The sequence below is a fragment of the Chinchilla lanigera genome, unplaced genomic scaffold (genome assembly GCF_000276665.1).
Source record: "Chinchilla lanigera isolate Chin_1 unplaced genomic scaffold, ChiLan1.0 scaffold00034, whole genome shotgun sequence".
In the NCBI taxonomy this organism is placed as follows: domain Eukaryota; kingdom Metazoa; phylum Chordata; class Mammalia; order Rodentia; family Chinchillidae; genus Chinchilla; species Chinchilla lanigera.
Genome location: NW_004955435.1, coordinates 17,161,529 through 17,182,139, shown reverse-complemented (window position 1 = coordinate 17,182,139; position 20,611 = coordinate 17,161,529). Strand labels below are relative to the sequence as shown.

General features: G+C 43.9%; 2 protein-coding genes across 6 annotated transcripts; one reads left to right on the top strand and one right to left on the bottom strand.

Annotated features, from left to right (window-relative positions):
- Positions 1-2,153: 2,153 nt before the first annotated feature.
- Dclre1b (DNA cross-link repair 1B) lies at positions 2,154-8,165 on the bottom strand. Its single transcript, XM_005389108.1, has 3 exons — positions 7,880-8,165; positions 7,348-7,530; positions 2,154-3,223 (listed from the first exon to the last, which is right to left on the bottom strand). The coding sequence occupies exons 1-3, from the start codon at positions 8,163-8,165 to the stop codon at positions 2,154-2,156; spliced, it is 1,539 nt and encodes a 512-aa protein (XP_005389165.1).
- Positions 8,166-8,712: 547 nt separating this feature from the next.
- On the top strand, positions 8,713-19,041 carry Ap4b1 (adaptor-related protein complex 4, beta 1 subunit). 5 transcript variants are annotated; one of them, XM_005388988.2, is made up of 11 exons: positions 8,713-9,263; positions 9,621-9,809; positions 11,473-11,697; positions 12,441-12,571; positions 13,068-13,215; positions 13,697-14,193; positions 15,435-15,518; positions 16,293-16,396; positions 17,136-17,343; positions 17,548-17,829; positions 18,269-19,041. In XM_005388988.2, the coding sequence occupies exons 1-11, from the start codon at positions 8,725-8,727 to the stop codon at positions 18,694-18,696; spliced, it is 2,835 nt and encodes a 944-aa protein (XP_005389045.1). In that variant the 5' UTR covers positions 8,713-8,724; the 3' UTR covers positions 18,697-19,041. The 5 variants fall into 5 exon arrangements, with proteins under 5 accessions (XP_005389045.1, XP_013371991.1, XP_005389046.1 ...); XM_013516537.1 differs by lacking the exon at positions 8,713-9,263 and adding an exon at positions 9,270-9,511; XM_005388989.1 differs by lacking the exon at positions 8,713-9,263 and having other exon boundaries at positions 9,714-9,801.
- Positions 19,042-20,611: the final 1,570 nt, after the last annotated feature.

Here is a 20,611-nt window from a genome sequence, read left to right as displayed (position 1 = left end):
GTTTGCTGCTGAGCTAAATCCCCAGCCCCCAGTTTCTCATTTTATACATAGAATAATTTTTTTTGACGAGCCAGAACAGAACCATTTTTAATATTGAACTCAAGGCCTTATGTACGCTAAACTTACACGTCTTCTACCATTAGCTATGCTCTTAGCCCCAAGAACCATTTGAAATACCCATCATGTGGCAGACCTAGAACTTACCATTTAATCCCTACAGCAATTGTGGAAGGTATCTCAGTCCCTCTGCTACAGTTGAGGAACGGGGGTGCCACCATGTAACCACCTTGCCCGGCGGGCCTGGATTCAAGCCCAGGCCACTCCCAGGTTCCCTGTTGCACCTCTTGCCTCCGCTGCTACGGCTCCTGGGGGGCCCTTGGAGGCTCACAGCGGAGAGCACTGATGAAACAGAGTTGTGTGCAGCTTGGCCAAGAGCAAGGCCTTGTTTTCCTTTTCAAATTCTTCACTTCCCCCTCCAAAAGTAGGAGCTTCTTCTCCTAGGGTAAGAAACAGCCTTCTTTGTGGTTAAGACTCAAGGTTCCACACTGAAGCGGTTTTGCTCCACATGCCCAGCTCCACACACCTGTGCCCTCTCAGAGCCCATTTCCTCCTGGCCGCGTGTACACTGTCCTGCTTATTGCTTTGGCATCTTGTCAGGCTTTGAACAGAAGGACAGGGCAGAACTGTACACCCCCACCCCTTCCAGCCAGCTGGCTCCTTGGTCTCTTCCCTGGATACTAAAACAAACAGGCTGTGTGCTCTGGCTCCCTACTCAAACCAGTGGGGGGGCACACACAGAAATATCCCAGCTATGTGAACAATCAGAAGAGGATCTGGCAGCACATTTGATCTTCTGTAACTTTATTTCTGCCAAATAGTGCCTCTCAGCAGCCAGGGGCCTTGGCACACCCTAAGCCTTAATATTCACCTGGGTTCCTAGCACTGCCTTGGTGAGCGGTGCCCAGCCCCCAAGCTGGTTCTGTTTCAGAAGGGCCCCCAGTGACACTAACTGTATCCCCTCATGAAGGAGGCAGAGGTAGAATTTTTCACCACTGTTCTACGTCTTCTTCATTCATTTCCTGTTTCTTCCCAGAGACAGAGACAGGAAGTTACTTGGATGGAGTTACAACAAGTCAGTGATATTCAAGACTGGAACATGCCACCAATTCATTCTCCAGCACCACAGTTCATAATTTAAAAACTAGGTTAGGCATGGTGGTGCAGGCCTGTAATCCTAACAGTTCGGAAGCTGAGGCAAGAGGGTCCCCTTGAATTTGAGGCCTGCCTGGCCTACATAGTGAGTTCAAGTCTAGCCTGAACTACATAGACCCTTTCTCAAAAAAAAAAAAAAAAGGATAAAAAAAGGTTAAAAACGAGAAGTAGCTAGGGAGTTTTATCTAGGAAGAGGAGACAGGGAATGGCACATGACACACGAAGTAATAATGGGAACAATCTGGTCCTTCTTTATTTACTCTTTCTGCAGCCACATAAAAGGATTACAGGTTCACAAAAGTTTGAGAAATACCAGGTTAAATAAAGTTAAACAGACTGTGTTACTGAAGGATTTCTAAGAACCTTTAGTGTGCTAATGCACATTATAAAGAGTTTAGAATAAAAGTGGTTTTTTAAACACTGGTACAGTCAACTGCACCAGGACTCCAGTGAACAAGCTTTGAGAAGCTTGCTCCTGGGTGAGCCCACTGGATCTGGTCAAGGTAAGTAAGGGCTACAACAGGACCTCACCTGTCATCCCAGCACTTAACAGAGGGTGAGGCAGGAGGATCACAAGTTGACGTCCTGCTTGGGCAATCTTGTGAGTCCCTGTCTCAAAGAATAAAAGCACTAGAAATGTAACTCGGTATATTGCCCCTGGTTCAATCCCCAGAACAAAGAAAGAAAAAGAAGAAGAAAGAAAGAAAGAGAAAAAGAGAAAGAAAGAAAGGAAGGAAGGAAGGAAGGAAGGAAGGAAGGAAGGAAGGAAGGAAGGAAGGAAGAAAGAAAAAAAGAAAAAGGAAGGGGCAGAAAGAAAAAGAGAAAGAAAAAAGAAAGAAAGAAAAAAAGAAAGAGAGAGAGGCCCTACTAGTCATCGGCCTATCTTCAGCATTATCTACAACACTATCTTCAAAACTGCAGTGCTGTAACCAACAAGGTTGTCATTCTGTAGTCTCCTGCCTGGACTTCAGTATGGGTTTATGGTATTTTTCCACTAGCTGGTCAAAGCTCCTGGACGAGAACCTTGCCTGGAAGAAGTTCACTGGAGTCAGAAGGTATTTCAGCGCCAGGTCTTTAGATTCAGTAGTGAGAAAGGGAGCAGCACTGCCGCTGGGAAACAGGCGAGAGTCGTGATCTACCCAGGCACTTTGGTTCCCCGTAGCTGCTGGGCCACTACTGTCTCCCCTGGGTATCAAGGGGGCCCCTAAGCCTAGATGCTCCCTGGTTTCCGGAGAAAGAAACTTCTCATCCGAAAATCCCAATGGGGCAGTCAACACAGTCACCATCTTCTGGGACTTACAGAAAGGGACTTCCTCATCCCATTCTTTGCTGCAGAGATCTGAAAACAACTGCTTCTTGACCCTCAACGGATGGGAGGAGGGCTGCTTTTCAAGGTCCCTAGGACAAAGAGAATGGTTTTCCTTCTCGGTCTTCTTTGAGTCTCTGTCAGCTTGAGATTTATCAGCATCTTCCTGAGGAGATTCAAACACAACACCTTGGATTCTCGGTCTCCTTAACCTCTTTCCTAACAGGCAGAGAAACGCTGGCTTTTCAGAAGAGGAGCCCATGTACTGCTGCACAGAGTCTGGAATCAGGGGAATGGAGAGCATGGGACTCAGGCTGTCCTGAAAGTAGCTCCCCAAGGGCTGTCGACTGACAATGGGCACCACCTGGCAAGGCTTCAGCGCCGCAACAAAGGCATGCAGCTCAGAGTAGGAGGAATGGTCAGAGTAAGGGATGATGTGGATGCCAGGGTGCGATCTGTGGATTTTCCGGCTTGTGGGAAGGATGGCAATGGTAGGATGGGTCCGGTTCCAATGCAGCATGGCGGAACGGCAGATCTCCATGTGTTCCACAGCATGGATGCGGCCAGCCTTCTCTTCCACTGTGAACACATCTGCCAGGCCCAGCAGCTGTACCAACTCCAGGCGCTGAGGACTCAATACCACCCAGGTCTGAAACTCCAAGGCCAGCTGCTCCAGCAATGACTCCTTTCCCAGGCTATAGAGCCCTGAATAATGTCAAATAGTTGGGGAAAGTAAAAGAAGAGAATGAGGCTATTGGAGAATCCTAAGAAAACAACCAAATGTTTAACAAAACATCAGAATTCTTGGGTCAAGCCAGGGAGGATACTAGGGAAGACACGGCACTTGAACTGAGCTGCATGGAGGACAAGGGGCAGGGACACACAGAATCCCCGCACTCATTCAGTTCAATAAAAGAAAGCATCTGCCAAGTATTAGGCACTATGAAGATGAATAAACAATTAAAAAAGACTCAGCCCTCCAGGAATGCCATCTACTGTATCTCCCCCAAAATGAGACCTATCCCCAAAATAAGCCCTTGCATCATTTCTCAGGATACTCGTAATACAAGCCCTGCCCTGAAAATATGCCTCAGGTAAGGTCATCAGCCAGACAGACACATTCAGTATATCCGCTGCAAGACATAATTCAATATATCATATTGAATTATAAAATATTATTAACCTGTAAATATAAATAATGACATTAATACTTAAATGATAAGTTATAATTAAGAATTTGGGAATACCTAAGTAGGCAACTTTGGATGAGAAATACCTATATAAAGAGATGAACTCAAAACTTATTGCCAAGTGATCAGTTAGAATACATATACAACAGTAACATAACATGTGCACTGATAACGAATAGATGTGGTTGTGTCTAATATGAATCTACATAATTCAATACGTCATGTGTTGTAACAGATGCACTTTTTTTTTTCAGATGCGCTTTTGTGAATAGACAATGCACATGTGTGAAATAGACAAATGTTTTCTGACTTTTGGTGCCCAAAAGTTTTCACTGCTTTTGTGTGGACCACTGCTCTTTTTTTTTTTTTTTAGTACCAGGAATTGAACTCGGACCTTGCACTTGCAAGGCAGATGCTGTGCCACTGAGCTATATCCCCAGCCCTGGACCACCTTCTTAACTGTCATCATTTTTGTTGTGACTCCTGTCTCCTAAGTCTTCAATTAATACTTGATTTATGGAAGCTCTGTGAAGCCCAGCTTGCAAGAGGTCATGATGTGGGTGAAGAATTCATGGAATAAAATTACTAACAGCTGTGTGGCCTATGTACCACGAGCAGGCTACCACGGACAAGAGGCGCTTCTTTAAGGAGCACTCTGTTGCTGGAGATGAGATTGGAGCCAATAGTTCTACAGGAAATGCAGTCACAAGAGATTTACAGCAGAATTTGAGGTTTTGGAGTTATGCTCATGTTCTAGATGATGACATGACTGTATCTGAATAAATGTAGACTTTTGTACATGAAAAAATAAGACATCCCCTGAAAATAAGCCCATTGTGACTTGTGGAGCAAAAATGAATGTAAGACCTGGCCTTATTTTTGGGGAGATATGGTACATGAAGACCCACAAACAGTGCATTTAGGGGCAATATTCAACATATGCACACAGTGTGATAAGAGCACAAGAGTGGCTACCAGCTGATAGAATTAGGGAAGTTTCTGGAAAATGACAGCTGAGATAAGTCTTAAAAGGATGGATTAATCTTGGCCAGGAAAGTTATGCTGGAAAACATTTTAAGAGAAGCCACTTCAGTGTTACTAAAGAAAGAATTGGTGAGAAGTGACACCAGGGAGGTAAACCAAGGACATTTATTAGAGGGCATTGTGTGTACTGCTGAGGAAGGGGATTTAATTCTGTAGGAAAAGCAGGAAAACAGCTCATTATAACAAGGAATAATATCAGAGCAGGGTTTCGGGGGGGGGAGGGCAGAAAGCAGCAGTATTATTTAATGGCTTGGATGAAAAGAAGCCAATTGGAAGACTCAGAGAAAAATAAATGGAGAGCAGCTGGACATGGTGATACACACCTGTAATCCCAGTGCTCAGGAGGCTGAGGCAGGAGGGTGTGTGATTTCAAGGCCCACCTGTACTACACTGTGAGACCCTGCATTGTGAGACCCTGCCTCAAAAAACAGAACAAAACAAAACAGAAAAAAAATAAACGGAGATGTGAATTTGGGTAACAGTTATGGTAAAAGAGATAGCAGGTTTTTAAATACTTGTTCTCAGATGTTTTCTAAACTCTATTTCATATCCTCAACAAGACTGTGAAGTCCTTAAAAGAACCTATCTGTGTTTTATATCTACTTTTATTCTGGAATATGGTTCACATTTTCTCTTTAGGCACAAATTAGCTGATTTCCTTGTATGTATTTCCATGTTTTCTTGTGTCTAGGTCCTTATTAGAATCTAAACCCTCAAAGATCATATTTTGTTAATTTTTCTATCCCACTGCCTATTGGATACTTTGTAATAGTAGGGACTTACATACATTGCAAAATTAATCAAGCCCTACCACAGTGCCCTCCTAGCCAGTAATGTTCCTCTGAAAAAATTCTGCACTGAAAATTTCAAAAATGATTAGGGCTGATATTTCCTCATGAGCATTTAAGCAATCCTGAGAGTAAGGAGTATTTCTCACCTAATTTGATAATTATTCTAGAAGGTATGTAGTTTATTAAGATAGGTTTGTGATACATACTAATTACATTCATCTTGGGGAAATGGCACATATACAGATTGCATCTTCATCTTTTTTTTTTTTACTTCCCCTATCCCTTCTTGCCCTTCTATTATAATTTTTTTAGTGCTTTTGTTTAGCCTCATTTTGAAATTCCTTTCAGAGCTGAGATATACCTTTTTAAAGTATTCCTAATGATTCCTTTTTGTGGAATTATAATTTTGGAAATAACCAAAAAAATCACCCAGAACTAAATCTGTTATACTTTTTAAAACAATGATTTTCACAAACTCTCTCTCAAAAAGACAACTCCAAAAGAAAATCTCCCCAGTTTTTTTAAATTGTACTGATGATTGTATCCAAGGCCTTCGTATTGAGCTACATCTCCAGTCCTTTTTATTTTAAGGCAGAGTCTTGCTAAGTTACTAAGCTGCCCAGGCTGGGCAAACTGCTGGGCAAACTTGCAATCCTCCTGTTCATCCTTCCACAGTTAAATCACGAGACTGCATCACCATGCCTGCTTTCCCAAAATGTTTTATACCATTGTGGAATCACTAGAAAAAGGAAATGGCTATTTTCTTAACGTATGTAATTTAAAGCATAACACTCCTATCTTTGTTCTGATCCATTTCATTCATTCCTATAACCATTTATTGAATAGTTCTGGGTAAGGAATTAACTAATGTAAGAATTTATCCATAATAAGACAAAAACCTTTGTCACAGAAAACTTCCATTCTATCATGGGGAGACAGACAAAAAGTAAATACAATAAAGATGTCAATTATGGAGTACACTATGAGGTGACGGGAGTAATAATGTCACTCTTCTACTTAATACCCTTCAACAAGTCTTCACCGGGTTCAGGACCAAGTTCATGGCAGCAATCTGAAAGCCGGGCCTCCTGCCTTTCCAGCCTCCCTGCCTCCTGTGCACCTGTCACACTGGCGGCTACTTCTCTGCTTCACAGACACACAAAGCTTCCTCCCCCTTCCAAGCATAAGGTCACAGAGTTTACATCTGTGTGTATGTGTACACACCAAGGAACATTGCGGACAGACAATAAATAATAAACAACATATTAAAAATGTATAAAGCAGGGTGCCATGACACATGCCTGTAATTCTAGCACTTGGGGGGCTAAGGCAGGAAAATCCAGAGTTTAAGGCTAGCCTGGACTACATAGCGAGACCTTGTCTCAAAAATAAGTAAACAAACAAATAAATAAATTCCTGGGCCTGGTGGCACATGCCCGCAATCCCAGCACTCAGGAGGTCGAGGCAGGAGAACTCTGAGTTTGAGCCTAGTTTAGGCTATACGATGAGTTCATAACCAGCCAGAACTACATATAAAGACCCTGCCTCAAGCTCCCCATAAATAAATATAAAGACTATGGGGAGGTTATAAGTACTATAAAAGATGAAAAGGTTGGACTGATACAAGGGATCAGGAATTGTAAAAGTGGAAGTAATGATGGTGGTCTGGCTGCAATTTTAAATAAGGCAGTCAGGGTAGGTTTTGTGGAGAAAGTAAGAGATGCACAAAGAATTGAAAGATCTAAGAACCCTCAAAGAACCTAGATTTGCTAGCTATGGGTGAGAGCAAAAGGAAACAACTCACCTATCTTTATGTTATGTTGTGGGTGCCTTCGAATGAGCTGGATAATCTGGTGGGCAGCTTCTCGTCGGGAAGGAAGAACCAGGGCTGGGTTGCAATTGGTATTGTCTAAGTATAAAGTATGGATCTGCTTCCCTAGTGCCAGGGCTGGCTCCTTCAGCATGGATGGTGTATATCGAAAATCACCTGGAAGAATGTATCAGGGGGAGGCAGAGGGTCAGAAACAAGAAGATAAAAAACAAGCCTCTCCCACCTCCAACAATGATAGGCATTTGCTTTCTGATCTGCAGAAAAACTATTATGTGTCCTGGTACTGAACTGTGCCATACAGCTTCTTTGTGGAAATGTATCCTGCTCCTGTTTTTAATTAACCACATACTCTTTACAAGGTTTGCACTGTCAAAGATGGGACATCAGTTGATCGCTGTGCTTATGTGGGGTGGAGACAGCAGGGCTTTGGACTTCTATTCTGAGTGAAGGCTGCTCAAAGTTGTATCTCAGCTGGAAAGCAGGAGGCAAGTCTTGGGAGGCCCACCTGTGTAGAGGATGGTTCCGAAGTATCCTTCAAAGAGAAACATGACAGAACCGGGGCAGTGATTGGCATCGATGAGGGTTACAGTCATGGTCTCTCTTCCAATTTCATCTAGAGGCAATACATGGCTCTCACCAACTTCCAGGACTCGGATCCACTGTTTACGGACCTGGGAAAGCAGTTGGTTAGCCCAGTGGCCACAGATGACCCCCACCCCCACCCCCCGCAGGATCAGGGAGTCGACCTTTCTCTTTCCGCTCCCCACACCAACCTTTATTCGGCTTTCCATTAAAATTTGGAAAATAGCCTCAAATTATCTCCTGATCATAACAATCCCTTGGAGGTGACGGGTTAGAAAAAAATTCCAGCCAGATTCCTAGGACCCACACCACCCATATTTACTGAATGTGGGGCGGGTGGGTAAGGGCTGGAGAATCTAAATGCACGCTGCACATTGGATGAATTCCTTTTATTGCTGGGGTTCAAACCGAAGGCTTTGCACATGCTAGGCAAGCATTCTCCCACTGAGTCACACCCCCAGCCTAAATGGGCGCTTTAAGGCAAATGTGAAAAACACTGGCCTAGCTTAAGTGAAAGGGTAGGGATACTTCTCTTGGCTGAACTCAATGAGCTTCCCAGCTCAGAGCTAAAATACCTCCAGGAGGTCGGTTGGAAGTCACACTTCTATTCTCAGCTAAAGATGCATCTCTGGGAGCAAACAATTCCTGAATTTGTAAAAACCAATCCTCCCGGAATCCACTCAGTGATTCCAAGGCTACGAAGGCATCGTCAGTTCCCACTCACGCCTGGACCAGAGCCCAACTCCAGGCCCGTACCTGTAGGTGACGATGCAGGAGGTGGGCAGTGATCGGGGAGCAGTAGAGGGGCCGGGCCCAAGTGCTGGACAGGCCCACCGTGTGGTCCGAGTGCAGGTGGGACAGGAAGAAGAGCCGCGCCGCACCAGCCCGGCGCAGGCTCCAGAAGTCCACAGCAATGGGCGTACGGGGGATCAGGACCCCGTTCATGGTGGCGAGGCTGCAGTCACCAGTGGGAGCTTCGCGGGGACGGGACTTCTGCGCGAGGATTCCGCAACGGCGCCCCAGAAAACATGCTGGGGCAAGAACAAGGCTGGAGGCCCTAAAGGAAAGCCAACTCAGTGGAGGAACAGGGTAGAGAGTGGAAGAGGGAGGGAAGCCCCGCGCCCGGGGTGTCCGGTGGCCGGGCTCCACCTCGCGGAAGGCGCTCACACAGCGCCACTCCCACCCGCGCGCGGGAGCCGGGGCCGAGCCGGCACTCAAAGCGCGCGCTGCTGGGAGGAGACAGGCCCGAGTAGCCGATCCCCGATCGCCCGCCGCAGCTCCTCCCGCGCCGCGCGGCTGCGCCCGGGGTGAGAGGTTGGGGGAAGGGCGCCCTGCGGTCGAGGCCTGGGCCGAGCTCGACGGTGGCAGCGAGGGCGGCAGCTGCTCCGCGAGGCGTCTCGGCGAGCGGGCGGGACTTCCGCCGAAAGCGCGATTGGGCCGCGCGGGGACTGCAGCTGCTCCGAGGCGCCGGAGACGCCGGCCCTGGAGCGGGAGGGGTCTGCGGCCGGTCCGCCGCGCGGCCGGGGGGGGCATCCGTGCGCGGCCCGAGAGCCCGGTCGGTCTGCGGGGCTGGGGGGAGACGCGGGGGTGAAGTGTGGGTGTCGGAGCGCGGCCGGGCGAGATCTCGCCTTTGGTCCGCCGCTGACCCACGTTTCGTTACTCAGGCCCCCGCCTCCGGCCTGGGAGGAGCCGGCGAGTTCGCTGGGGGCCTGTGTGAGCGGCCCGCCGCTGCTGGGGGAGATGCCGTACCTCGGCTCGGAGGACGTGGTGAAGGAGCTGAAGAAGGCCCTGTGCAACCCGCACGTGCAGGCCGACCGGCTGCGCTACCGGAACGCCATCCAGCGGGTGATTAGGTAGCCAGCCCGCCGTGCCCCCCAGCCCCTGCCCGCCTTGCAGCTGGCGTGCGCGCCGCACCCCGCACCGGTGCGTGAACTCTCGCGCGAGGCCAGGTCCTGCGCCTCTCGGAGCCTATCTCAGGCTCTTGTGGAATCTCTTACTCACTGGAGTGTTTCCTTTATGTCACGAGCTGGAACAATTACACTGCTGACTCCTGGGTCTGTAGTACTATCTAGTACAGAGCTCCACTTGTAGCTGCAGACTCATAAATCCCACTGTCTGCCTGCCTGGCATTGTCACCTGGGTAGTTCATCAAAGGTACGGCAAAAATAGCACCAGTACTTTTCCCTCCTCCCCAGACCGGTTCTTCCGCTTATGTTTGTGTTGCCCACCGTCACCAGCCAGCCTTGTAGGCAGCCAGTCCGCCTTGATGACGGCTAGTCCTTCACCTCTCATGTCAGGGGGTATGGCTCATCTAAATATCCTCTCATTTTGTATCCTCTTTTTTATTGGCACTTTTGTTGTCCTGGTTCATTACCAAAGCTAACTAGTAGCTTCCTAGTAGGTCGCCTTGCCTCTAGAATTCATTTAGAATTTTTCCAGTACTCAAATCTGAACACGCAACTTGTGCTTACAGCTGTGGCTCACAGACTTTAGTATCCACAAAAGACCCGCGGGGTGCTTTATTATTTTTTTGAGACAGGGTACATAGGCTACATAGTTCAGGCTCACCTTGAACTCGCTGTGTAGCCCAGGCAGGCCTGGCACTCACAGCAGTCCTGCCTTAGCCTGCTGAGTGCTGACATTACAGGTGTGTTCCACCATGCCTGGCTGGTGTGCTTTTTTTTTTTTTTTTGGTACCGGGAATCGAACTGAGGACCTTACACTTGCCAAGCAAGGCACTATGCCACTGAGCTATATCCCCAGCCCTGGTGTGCTTTTTAAAAAAAAAAAAAAAAGAAAATGCACCTCAGCAGATCATTCTGATTTCAGTTGGGTGAGATGGAACATAGGAATCTATACCTTTAACAAACATCTCAAACATCTCAGCTAATTATAGTACTTTGAGTTCACAATTTGAGAAACAGTGATCTACAAAATACAGCTCACACTTCTTACCATTCACCTGAGGTACCTGTAGATTCTCAAAAGAATGTTCTGTACTTGTGTCTACGTGCCTCATAGCATACATCATTAACTCTATCACATCTGCCTAAGTAAGCTTCCTGGTCATTCAGCTTCTGTGAAGAAATATTTTTTGACCTCTCTATGGTGTGAGCCATTTGGATCCCCTCTTGTACATTACTTCTGTTTAAAGATTCATCTAGTGTATTGTAATTTGTGGTGTTCTTCTCTGGCTCCTTAATTAAGCTTGAGTTTCTAGAGGTCTGGGACTATACGTTGTTCAGGATTATGTCTCTAGAACATATCTCTGGAATATAAAAGGTGAATTTCATTGGGATGTACAGGGGATTCAACAGATGGTGAACAAGTAGAATAACAGCGTTTATTGTATGTTCATGGTGTTTAGTTTTGTGTCCTGTAATAGACAAGATAGACCCAGGTGCAGCCCTCTGAGAGATCACAATCTAGTTAGATAACTAGAGCATGTGTAAGAAAAAGTCCTTCCGCTGTAGGTTGAAGACTTTGTATTTTACCTGCAATGTGTTTTGGTTTCAGGCACATGACTCAGGGCTTGGACATGTCTGGTGTTTTCATGGAAATAGTGAAAGCCAGTGCCACAGTAGATATTGTTCAGAAGAAGTTGGTTTATCTGTACATGTGCACGTATGCACCTCTGAAGCCAGACCTAGCTCTCCTGGCCATCAATACACTCTGTAAAGACTGCTCAGACCCTAACCCAATGGTGCGAGGGTTGGCACTTCGGAGCATGTGTAGCCTCAGGTGAGTATTCTGCCCTACCTGATCTTCAGTGGTTGATGAAGGGTTCTAGTGATGGTCAGGTTTCTAGTGATGACAATTTTTTTGAGCTCCTTAATATTAAGGAAAACATTTCTGTACCCTGAACTCAGATTTTCCGCCATTATTTTGGCTTAGTAAACTGTACCATATGATTTTGGGGGTTTTTCTTGTTTTTTAAATTTTTATTTTAGTTACAGTAAAAATTTTTATTTTAGTGTACAATAAACGCTGTTATTCTCCTTGTTCAACATTTGTTGAATCCCCTGCACATCCCAATGAAATTCACCTTTTACATTCCAGAGATAAGTTCTAGAGACATAATCCTGAATGTTTGTAATATGTAATGATTACATTCATCATGGAGAATTGGTATATGTTTATAAGACATCTTAAGCTTTTTTTACATCCCTTTTTCATTGTCTCCCTCACATGGTTGTATTAAATGGAATTTTCCATTCTCACTCTTAATAAAGTAGTCCTTGGTTTTGGGTAAAGATTTTTAACCGGTTATTACTATAGCAATTTTTGCTGCTTGTGCAGTGTTATTCCACATGAAAAGGCAAATGATAGTTTTTAAAGTTTAATAGAGGCTTTTTGCTAATTCCTTGTGATCTGATAGATGTACGTTCAAAAATCTGCTAAATACTCTTATCATACGAAGAGGAGCTTAGTTATGTCCAAACTAGTATTTCAGGATTGGACTGACTTCAGGATCTGTTGCTTAGGATGCCTGGTGTACAGGAATACATCCAACAGCCTATTCTCAATGGTCTGCGGGACAAGGCTTCATATGTCAGAAGAGTGGCTGTCCTTGGCTGTGCCAAAATGTATAATCTTCATGGAGACTCTGAAGTGGGTGAGTTCAGTGCAATCCACCACGATCAGTATTTGTTCGTGCCTTTGTTATGTGTCTGACTTTGAAAAAGTTGTAGCAGCTGTGGTAGAAAATAATAATGTAGCTTCATTTTGAATGTCTCTCTCTCTTTTTTTTTTCATTTTGAATGTCTCTTTAAATAGGATGCAAAGTTTGATATTTTCTGAGATTAGAGAAGTCCTTTCTTTGGGGCCCAAGTAAGATTCTTTGCATTAGCTACTTAGAACAGCCTGGAGACAGCAAAGTTTTACTTTGTACTTTTTTGATTCTTAACTTCTTTCAATCTTTTTTTGTTTTTAATTTCAATTCTTTTATCTTTTTCTCCCCCTTACTCTGTGTGAAGGTCTTGCACTTTGTTACTGCCTTTATTATTTTTGTGGCAGAGAAGTTAGCTTTGTTTGTCTGGGGCTATTTCTCTCATTCTTTCCCTGTAACTCTGAAGCTTTTCCTTATTGGAGATCTTTATTCTTCTTTATAGACGGTGCCTTGGTACATGAGTTATACAGCTTACTGCGGGACCAAGATCCAATTGTGGTTGTGAACTGCTTAAGGTCTCTAGAGGAAATTCTGAAACACGAAGGAGGCGTTGTCATCAATAAGCCCATCGCTCACCATCTCTTAAATCGGTTTGAATGCCTCAGTGCTCTTTTTATTATGTTCTTTGTATCGGATCTTGTTGACATGTTGAATTGAGAAGTCTTGGACAACTTGTGTAGGGTGGAGAAGAAAGTTAGTCAATTAGTTAACATCCTTACATTTCATTGAGAGGATTTCTTTTATTTACCTTAGTTTCTCTTGATATATAGAGAAATATCCTGTGGGGGTAAGGTATTCTGTGGCAGTCATTAATTAAGCCATATATGGTTTCTTAAAATGTAGAGAATCTGGATCCAGTGTATACTGGTCATATGTAAATGCACCTTGGAATGTAAAGTCTATTCTGTGTTGACTTTAAATAGTATGTAAAAAGAATGATTTGGTTATAGTGTTTCCTATTTTTTAGAATTCTCGCCTTTATGAGGAACAGCTGCCTGACACATGACAGTAGCATGGCAATGGTCCTAATTTTGTTGGTGAAATAGTGCTTTTGTTTCCTTTCTTGGATAGAATGTCGAAACTGGACCAATGGGGCCAGGCTGAAGTGTTGACCTTTCTACTCCGCTACCAACCCCGCAGTGAAGAGGAACTATTTGACATTCTCAATCTGTTGGATAGCTTTCTCAAGAGTAGCAGCCCAGGTGTAGTCATAGGAGCCACCAAACTCTTTCTGATTTTGGCAAAAAAGTTCCCCCATGTGCAGACTGACGTGCTTATGAGAGTAAAGGGACCTTTGCTAGCTGCTTGTTCGTCTGAGAGCAGGGAGCTCTGTTTTGTTGCCCTCTGTCACGTGCGCCAGATCTTGCATAGTTTGCCAGGTCACTTTAGCAGCCACTACAAAAAGTTTTTTTGCTCCTACTGGGAGCCCCACTATATCAAGCTACAGAAGGTGGAGGTACTGTGTGAGCTGGTGAACGATGAGAACGTGCAGCAGGTGCTCGAGGAACTTCGAGGATACTGCACTGATGTGTCTGTTGACTTTGCACAGGCTGCTATCTTTGCCATTGGTAGGTATCTGCTGCTTTTCCTTCCTGAGTTCGTAGACCAACCAGCTAGAAAGCTATAATCAGAGGAACTGTAGAGGGCAAAAGAGAAGGAATCTTGTTTCATTACAATAAAAATCATTACAGTAAAATAGCATATAACAAAGCATTGGGTCAGTGATTACAGCAAGGAGGAAAGGAGATTTTTGGTGTTTTTTTTTTATCTTTTCCAAGATAGAAAAAGTACAGGTAACTCAAACTGTAGTGCTTAAAATTTATAATGTCTTTTGTTGTCTTCTATCCCAAATGCTTTCTTTTTTTTTTTTTTTAACGCTTTTTTATATATCACCTTACCATAGTCATTCATGTGGGGCAGTCAAGAAAAGTGGACAGATGTTATTAACTTCATTTTGGGTTTTTGTTTTTTGACAGAGTCTTACTGTGTAGTTCAAACTGGTCTTCAGCTCACTATGTAGCCCAGGCTAGCCTCAAATTCACGACAGTCCTACCTCAGTCTCCTGAATGCTGGGATTACAGGCATGTCCCAAGACACCTGACTTAGTAACTTCGTTTTGAAGGCACCAAAAAGGTTATTAAAAATCAAAAATCATACAGTTTCTGAACTGAGCCTAGAACCTAGTAGTCCTGACTCAAAATCCTGTCAATTCACCAGCCATTTATTGAGCTTCTATTGTGACCTTTGTACAGTGTTGATTATAGACCAGCACAGAATAATTCCTAAATCTCAGAGGCTATTGTACTACTCTGTCTGGAACTTAAAAGGCTGGTGTGACTCAAAAATGAAAGCAGCTGGGGAGTTGTTTTTGAGGGCTTGAGGGAGGAAGAACCCTTATATTTGAAATAAAGTATGGTCATTGGGGCAGAGGAGAGAGAGGAAAAAGGAGAGAGGAAATCCTTGTGGTTGAGAGATGGTTGTCAAGTTTCCCCACAAGAGTATCCCCGTATGGGTGTGCTGTAGCAGAAGGAATGCCTCAGATCTGGCTTGTAAATATCTTGTTTTATGGGAAATTCTTTTTCCGTGAAATTTCAATTTTCTAGTGTTCAGTTTTAAAAGAGATTTGTTTTTATTCCCGTTTACCATTTCCTTTACAGCAAACTTAGGTTCTTACTTTATTGAGTAAGGAATGGTTTTGTTTTGTTTTATTTTGGGTATCTCTGCTTGTCTTTGTCTTTGATAGGAAATGATTTTCAAAGGAAGTGCTCGTGTGTGACTTAACAGTTCTTTACCTTTCCTTTCTCCGTAGGCGGCATTGCCAGGACTTACACAGATCAATGTGTGCAGATTCTCACAGAGTTGCTGGGGCTCCGACAAGAGCACATTACCACAGGTAACGGATAGCTTTCTAGGATTTTTTGTTGTTGTTGTGAAGTGCCTGGCCTATACTGTAGTTGCTCACAAGTTTTTTGTTCAGTGAATAATATAGAGGTTTAATCTTTTCTTTGCATTATCATCTGATGCTACCAGAGAAACATAGGATCTGTAGACCTAATAGGGTAGAGTCTCCAGGCTCTCCTCAGTTGACAGGCTTTATGATAGACAATGAAGGTACAGGGTGACTGTGCTTGTTATTCCCCATCTTTACTCCCCCTGCCCGGCCCTTTTTTTCCTTTGTGGCAGTTTATATTAAGCAGTTGCTTCTGACCTGACACTTGGGCGAGGCAAGTACAGTGCCTGCTATGCAAAATTTAGGAAGGTGCTCACTGTTAGTTTCATGCAGTTGACACCCTTTAAATTAAATTTTGCATCTTAGACACCTAACTTGCCTCAGTACATTCCCGGTCCTGGTGGCTGATTTATACTGTCTTCTGAGTATCATTCAAGAGCAGCACTGTGTACTATATTTGCATATAGCTGTGTATGTTATAAAGGGGTTTTTCATGTGTTAGTTCATTTATGTCCCATGTCAGTCTGGTAAGAGTAACATTCATGAAAGAAATTATTGTACATCTCATACATTTCTGAGCTAATCAACGACCACCCACCAAAACCTGTTGTACAGAAATTCACCCAGAAATCTAGTCTGAATGCATGATTCTTCTTAAGATTCCTTCCTGCATGGAGGCTCTAACCCTGTCCTCTTGTGTCATGGGCTGTATTGTAGTGGTGGTGCAGACTTTCCGAGACCTGGTGTGGTTGTGTCCTCAGTGTACTGAAGCCGTATGTCAGGCCCTTCCCGGCTGTGAGGAGAACATTCAAGACAGTGAGGTAGAGTGGTACTCTCTTTTGTTTCCAGGCAGAGAGGGAATGTTTAGGGTCTGACCTTCTAAAGTAGACTAATTCTTCTTTGTACTTTGTACCTGAGGTGGAGATTCTTATGATTGCACCTTGGATTCTCTTTGAATGTAAATGGCACATAAATGATAAAAACAGGGTTTATGTGTGGCTTTTATGATAAGTTCTTTGATACCATTGGCCTGCTGAACTATTTTGAATCAGAGATGTAGACCATGCAGTTTTCAGCTAGAATGAGAATCTGAATCATCTGTGGAAGTTTTACAGAAATTGGAGTTTCACCTAAAATCTGCTCAATTAAATAATAAGGGACAGTCGACTTAACATTTGTAAAACACTTCACAGATAGCTTCAATGTGTAGTCTAGAGTAATAACTACTTTCATGAAAACTTTACAGAAATTCATTCAGTAGCTTCTACTGCAACATTAAATCCCCAATTGGGCCAGGGGCCCCAAAGCTGAAAAGGTCTTATTGCTTACTCAATATGGGTTATGAAAGCTTTGAGTTTCCTCTTGAGCATTAGAACTTCATTCCTATTTGTTGTAGAGAGTGGGGGTTGGGGGTACGTGGGAAACAGTACTAGTTGAAATAAATAAAAGATGATACCTTTTCTGCTGGCACTAGGGGAAAATCAAAACCTGTCATTCTGTACTGTCTCCTATTTTGGGCAGCCAAGACTTGAGCACCTGTTCCTGTTCTTCCTTTCCTAGGGGAAACAGGCACTTATTTGGCTACTTGGGGTCCATGGAGACAGAATTTCCAATGCTCCCTATGTTTTAGAGGACTTTGTAGAAAATGTGAAGTCAGAGACATTTCCTGCTGTGAAGATGGAGCTCCTCACTGCACTGCTGCGCCTGTTCCTCTCACGGCCTGCTGAATGCCAAGACATGCTGGGGCGCCTGCTATATTACTGCATAGGTAGGTTTTCCACAAGGAAGTGGTGCTTGCCATGACCCATAGTACAAGTTCTCACAGCTTCCGTTATGTCAGACCCGAGAAGAAGATGTTAATACTTGCTAGATTTCCTCCATCTTTCATTCTTTTTTCCTATTACGGTTAGCACAAGGTAGAAGGAGGAGAGTGTTTTTCTTTTAATTAACTCAGTCTGTTGATTTATCTCAGAGGAAGAAAAGGATATGGCTGTACGGGACCGAGGTCTCTTCTATTATCGCCTTCTTTTACTTGGCATTGATGAAGTTAAGCGGATCCTGTGTAGTCCTAAATCAGACCCTTCTCTTGGACTTTTGGAGGATCAGCCAGAAAGACCTGTGAATAGCTGGGCTTCAGACTTCAATACACTGGCGCCAGTGTATGGCAAAGCCCGTTGGGCAACTATATTTAAACACCAGGGGACAGAGCATTGTGGCCCAAAGCTTCCTCATACTGCATCCCTTGCTACATCAGGTAAAAATTCTTATCTTGCACTATATCATAAGAAATCCCTATCTTTTGCAGTGAATGGTAGGAAGTAGAGTACCCTAGCTAAATCAAAAATCAACTGTTAGCTGGGCATGGTGGTGCACACCTGTAATCCCAGCACCCAGGAGGGAGGCTGAGGCAAGAGGATCATTGCAAGTTCGAGACCAGCCTGGGCTACAAAGTGAGCTCCAGGCCAGCCTGAACTGCATAGCGAGACCCTGTCTCAAAAGGCCAAAAAAAAAAAAAAAAATTAACTGTTACCCAAATTTGAATCCTTTGTGAGCCAGAAAGAAGTTCATCATTGGTTATTTAAGCTGTTTATCCAGAGACAGAAATCACATTGCATACTTTTAGGGATGTAGATTAAAAATGTAACTCATACAGTTTAAGAACTTCTCTTACATAAGCTCTCTCACCCTTTCAGGACACCTGATTTCTGAAGAGAACAAGGAGAGAGTACAAGAACTCCAAGATTCTGAAGCACTCATGCTAGTCCCCAGTTGCCAGCTTACTGCTGAATATTTTGAGAAAACGTGGCTTAGCCTTGAAGTTGCTCATCAGCAGGTGTTGCCTTGGCAGGGAGAAGTTCACCCTGACACCCTCCAGATGGCTCTGCAAGTAGTGAACATTCAGACCATTGCAATGAGCAGGGTCGGGGCTCAGCCGTGGAAAGCCTACCTCGGTGCTCAGGATGGCGCTGGTTGTCTGTTCTTAACAGAACTGCTGTTGGAGCCCGAGAACTCAAAACTGCAGATTTCTGTGAAACAAAGTGAGAAAAGGACTGAGATACTGAGCAGTTTTATTTCTGTATTAGAAACTGTCATTGGAACAATTGGAGACATGAAATCATAACAGATTCTTACTGCTTTCCCTGAGTGAGGTTACTATCAGAGTTCCTTAGTTTTTCTTAGTAGAACTGCTTATAAATCTGGATAATACCAGATGCAAAGGAGAATGGGAAGTCCAGGAATCAGGATTCTTGTGTTTTTGTCCAAAATCACTGACTTACTCCCTTTGGGCCCTTTGTGACTGACCCAGTTCTTCATCGGTGATGTTAGTAAGAGGTGGGGATGGATTGAGGATGGGATTGGGATTTTTTTTTCCTAATCCCTTTAGGGGTTGTGTTACTTATTAAAGGTGCCTGTCATTTGTGGAAATTGATGGGGCCCACCCATTCTTTTCTTTATGAAACAGTAACTGACTGTTCTCATATTTTTAATCATACTTTTAGACCAGACTTCAAAGTGGCATTTAAGCCAGGCGTAGTGGCACACACCTGTAATCCCAGCACTTGGGAGGCTGAAGCAGGAGGATCCTTGCGAGTTCGAGGCCCGCCTGGGCTACAAAGTGAGCTCAAGGCCAGCCTGAACTGGATAGTGAGACCTTGTCAAAAAGATAAAAAAACAAAAACAACAAAAAAAACCCCAAAGTGGCATCTAAAGTACCTGTTCAGTCTCATGTCTAACCACTCCCCAAACACACTTTTCTGACACAAACAAACCACTTAACGGTTCTTCCTCATACCTACCCCTTAACACCTGTTTTATTTCTTGTCCGGAACATTTCCTCACCCTTATATCTTCTTTAATTAACAGCTGGTGTATCTGTCAGTGTTCAGCTCAGTCCTGAGCTCTTTCCAGAAGTTCTGTGTGACCCTCCTGGGGTCTTGTTCAAACATCAAAGCTACCCGTGCATATCCCTAGCAGTGTTAGTTGTTTTCTTGTTATTTGTTGTCACTTTTTATTTTATTCATACCCAACCACATTTTATACATTGAGACCACTTGCAGCAAGAACAAATCTAATAAAATCATGCTAAAATATAGGTAAGATCTAGCTACCCAGAAAGAGGAAAATAAAAGACACTAGCTAAGACCAGCTGGGTCAGGGATAGGGAAATAACACCAAGGCTCAGGCTACATACAGGTCAGCATACAGCTAGTTTTATTGTTGGCTCTATAAGTGGCTTGGGAGTCAGAATGAAGGGAAACAGGTAATTGTCATCAGAGAGAAAGAAACACTAATTTTAAGTTTCTTCTGGTGTCACAAAATGATACATACAGGATTCTAAAGGAAGTCAGTAAAGGGTTTCACACAGCTGTTACAGTGTTCATCAGTGAAAGCAGAGAGCACAATTAAACATGGGTTTTAATTAAGGCATTTCTTTAAGGACTTAATATAATCCAAGTGTGTATCCTTCGTTATCCAGCTGAGCTCAGGGACTTCTGTGTAGGTATGTAGGCTGCATGTCTTTCAGTTAATTTTTACCTATCATTTCCCTCAACTAGACTTCTCATAGGAGTAGATAACAGACAGTGTTGAATTTTCTAGTAAGAACCTGAGTTTTGTGTGTTGTTTACTAAAGGGTCTCTCCCACTGGGGAATTCTAAGGGTAGTAAATACCTTACTTTCCTATGTCTGCCGCAATATTACTCAGTAAATATTTATTGAATAAATGGCTATTGGGTGAAAGTATATTCTTTGCTAGAGGAGGCTTTTCCTGTGCCCTGTGGGATGATTTTCAGCAGCATCTCTGACCTCTACCTGGTAGATGCTAGTAGACACCCCAGTTGTGATGCTGAAAAATGTGTCCAGACATTTCCAAAGGACCCGTGGGGGACAACATTGCCCTTGTTTGAGAACCACTGATAGAGACTGTGTACTTAGGAACTGGAAAGGAAGAGATCAGAACAGCTTTAGAATTTTTTTTCACCAAGCATGGTGGTACATGCCTGTAATCCCAGCATTCTAGGAGATTGAGGCAAGAG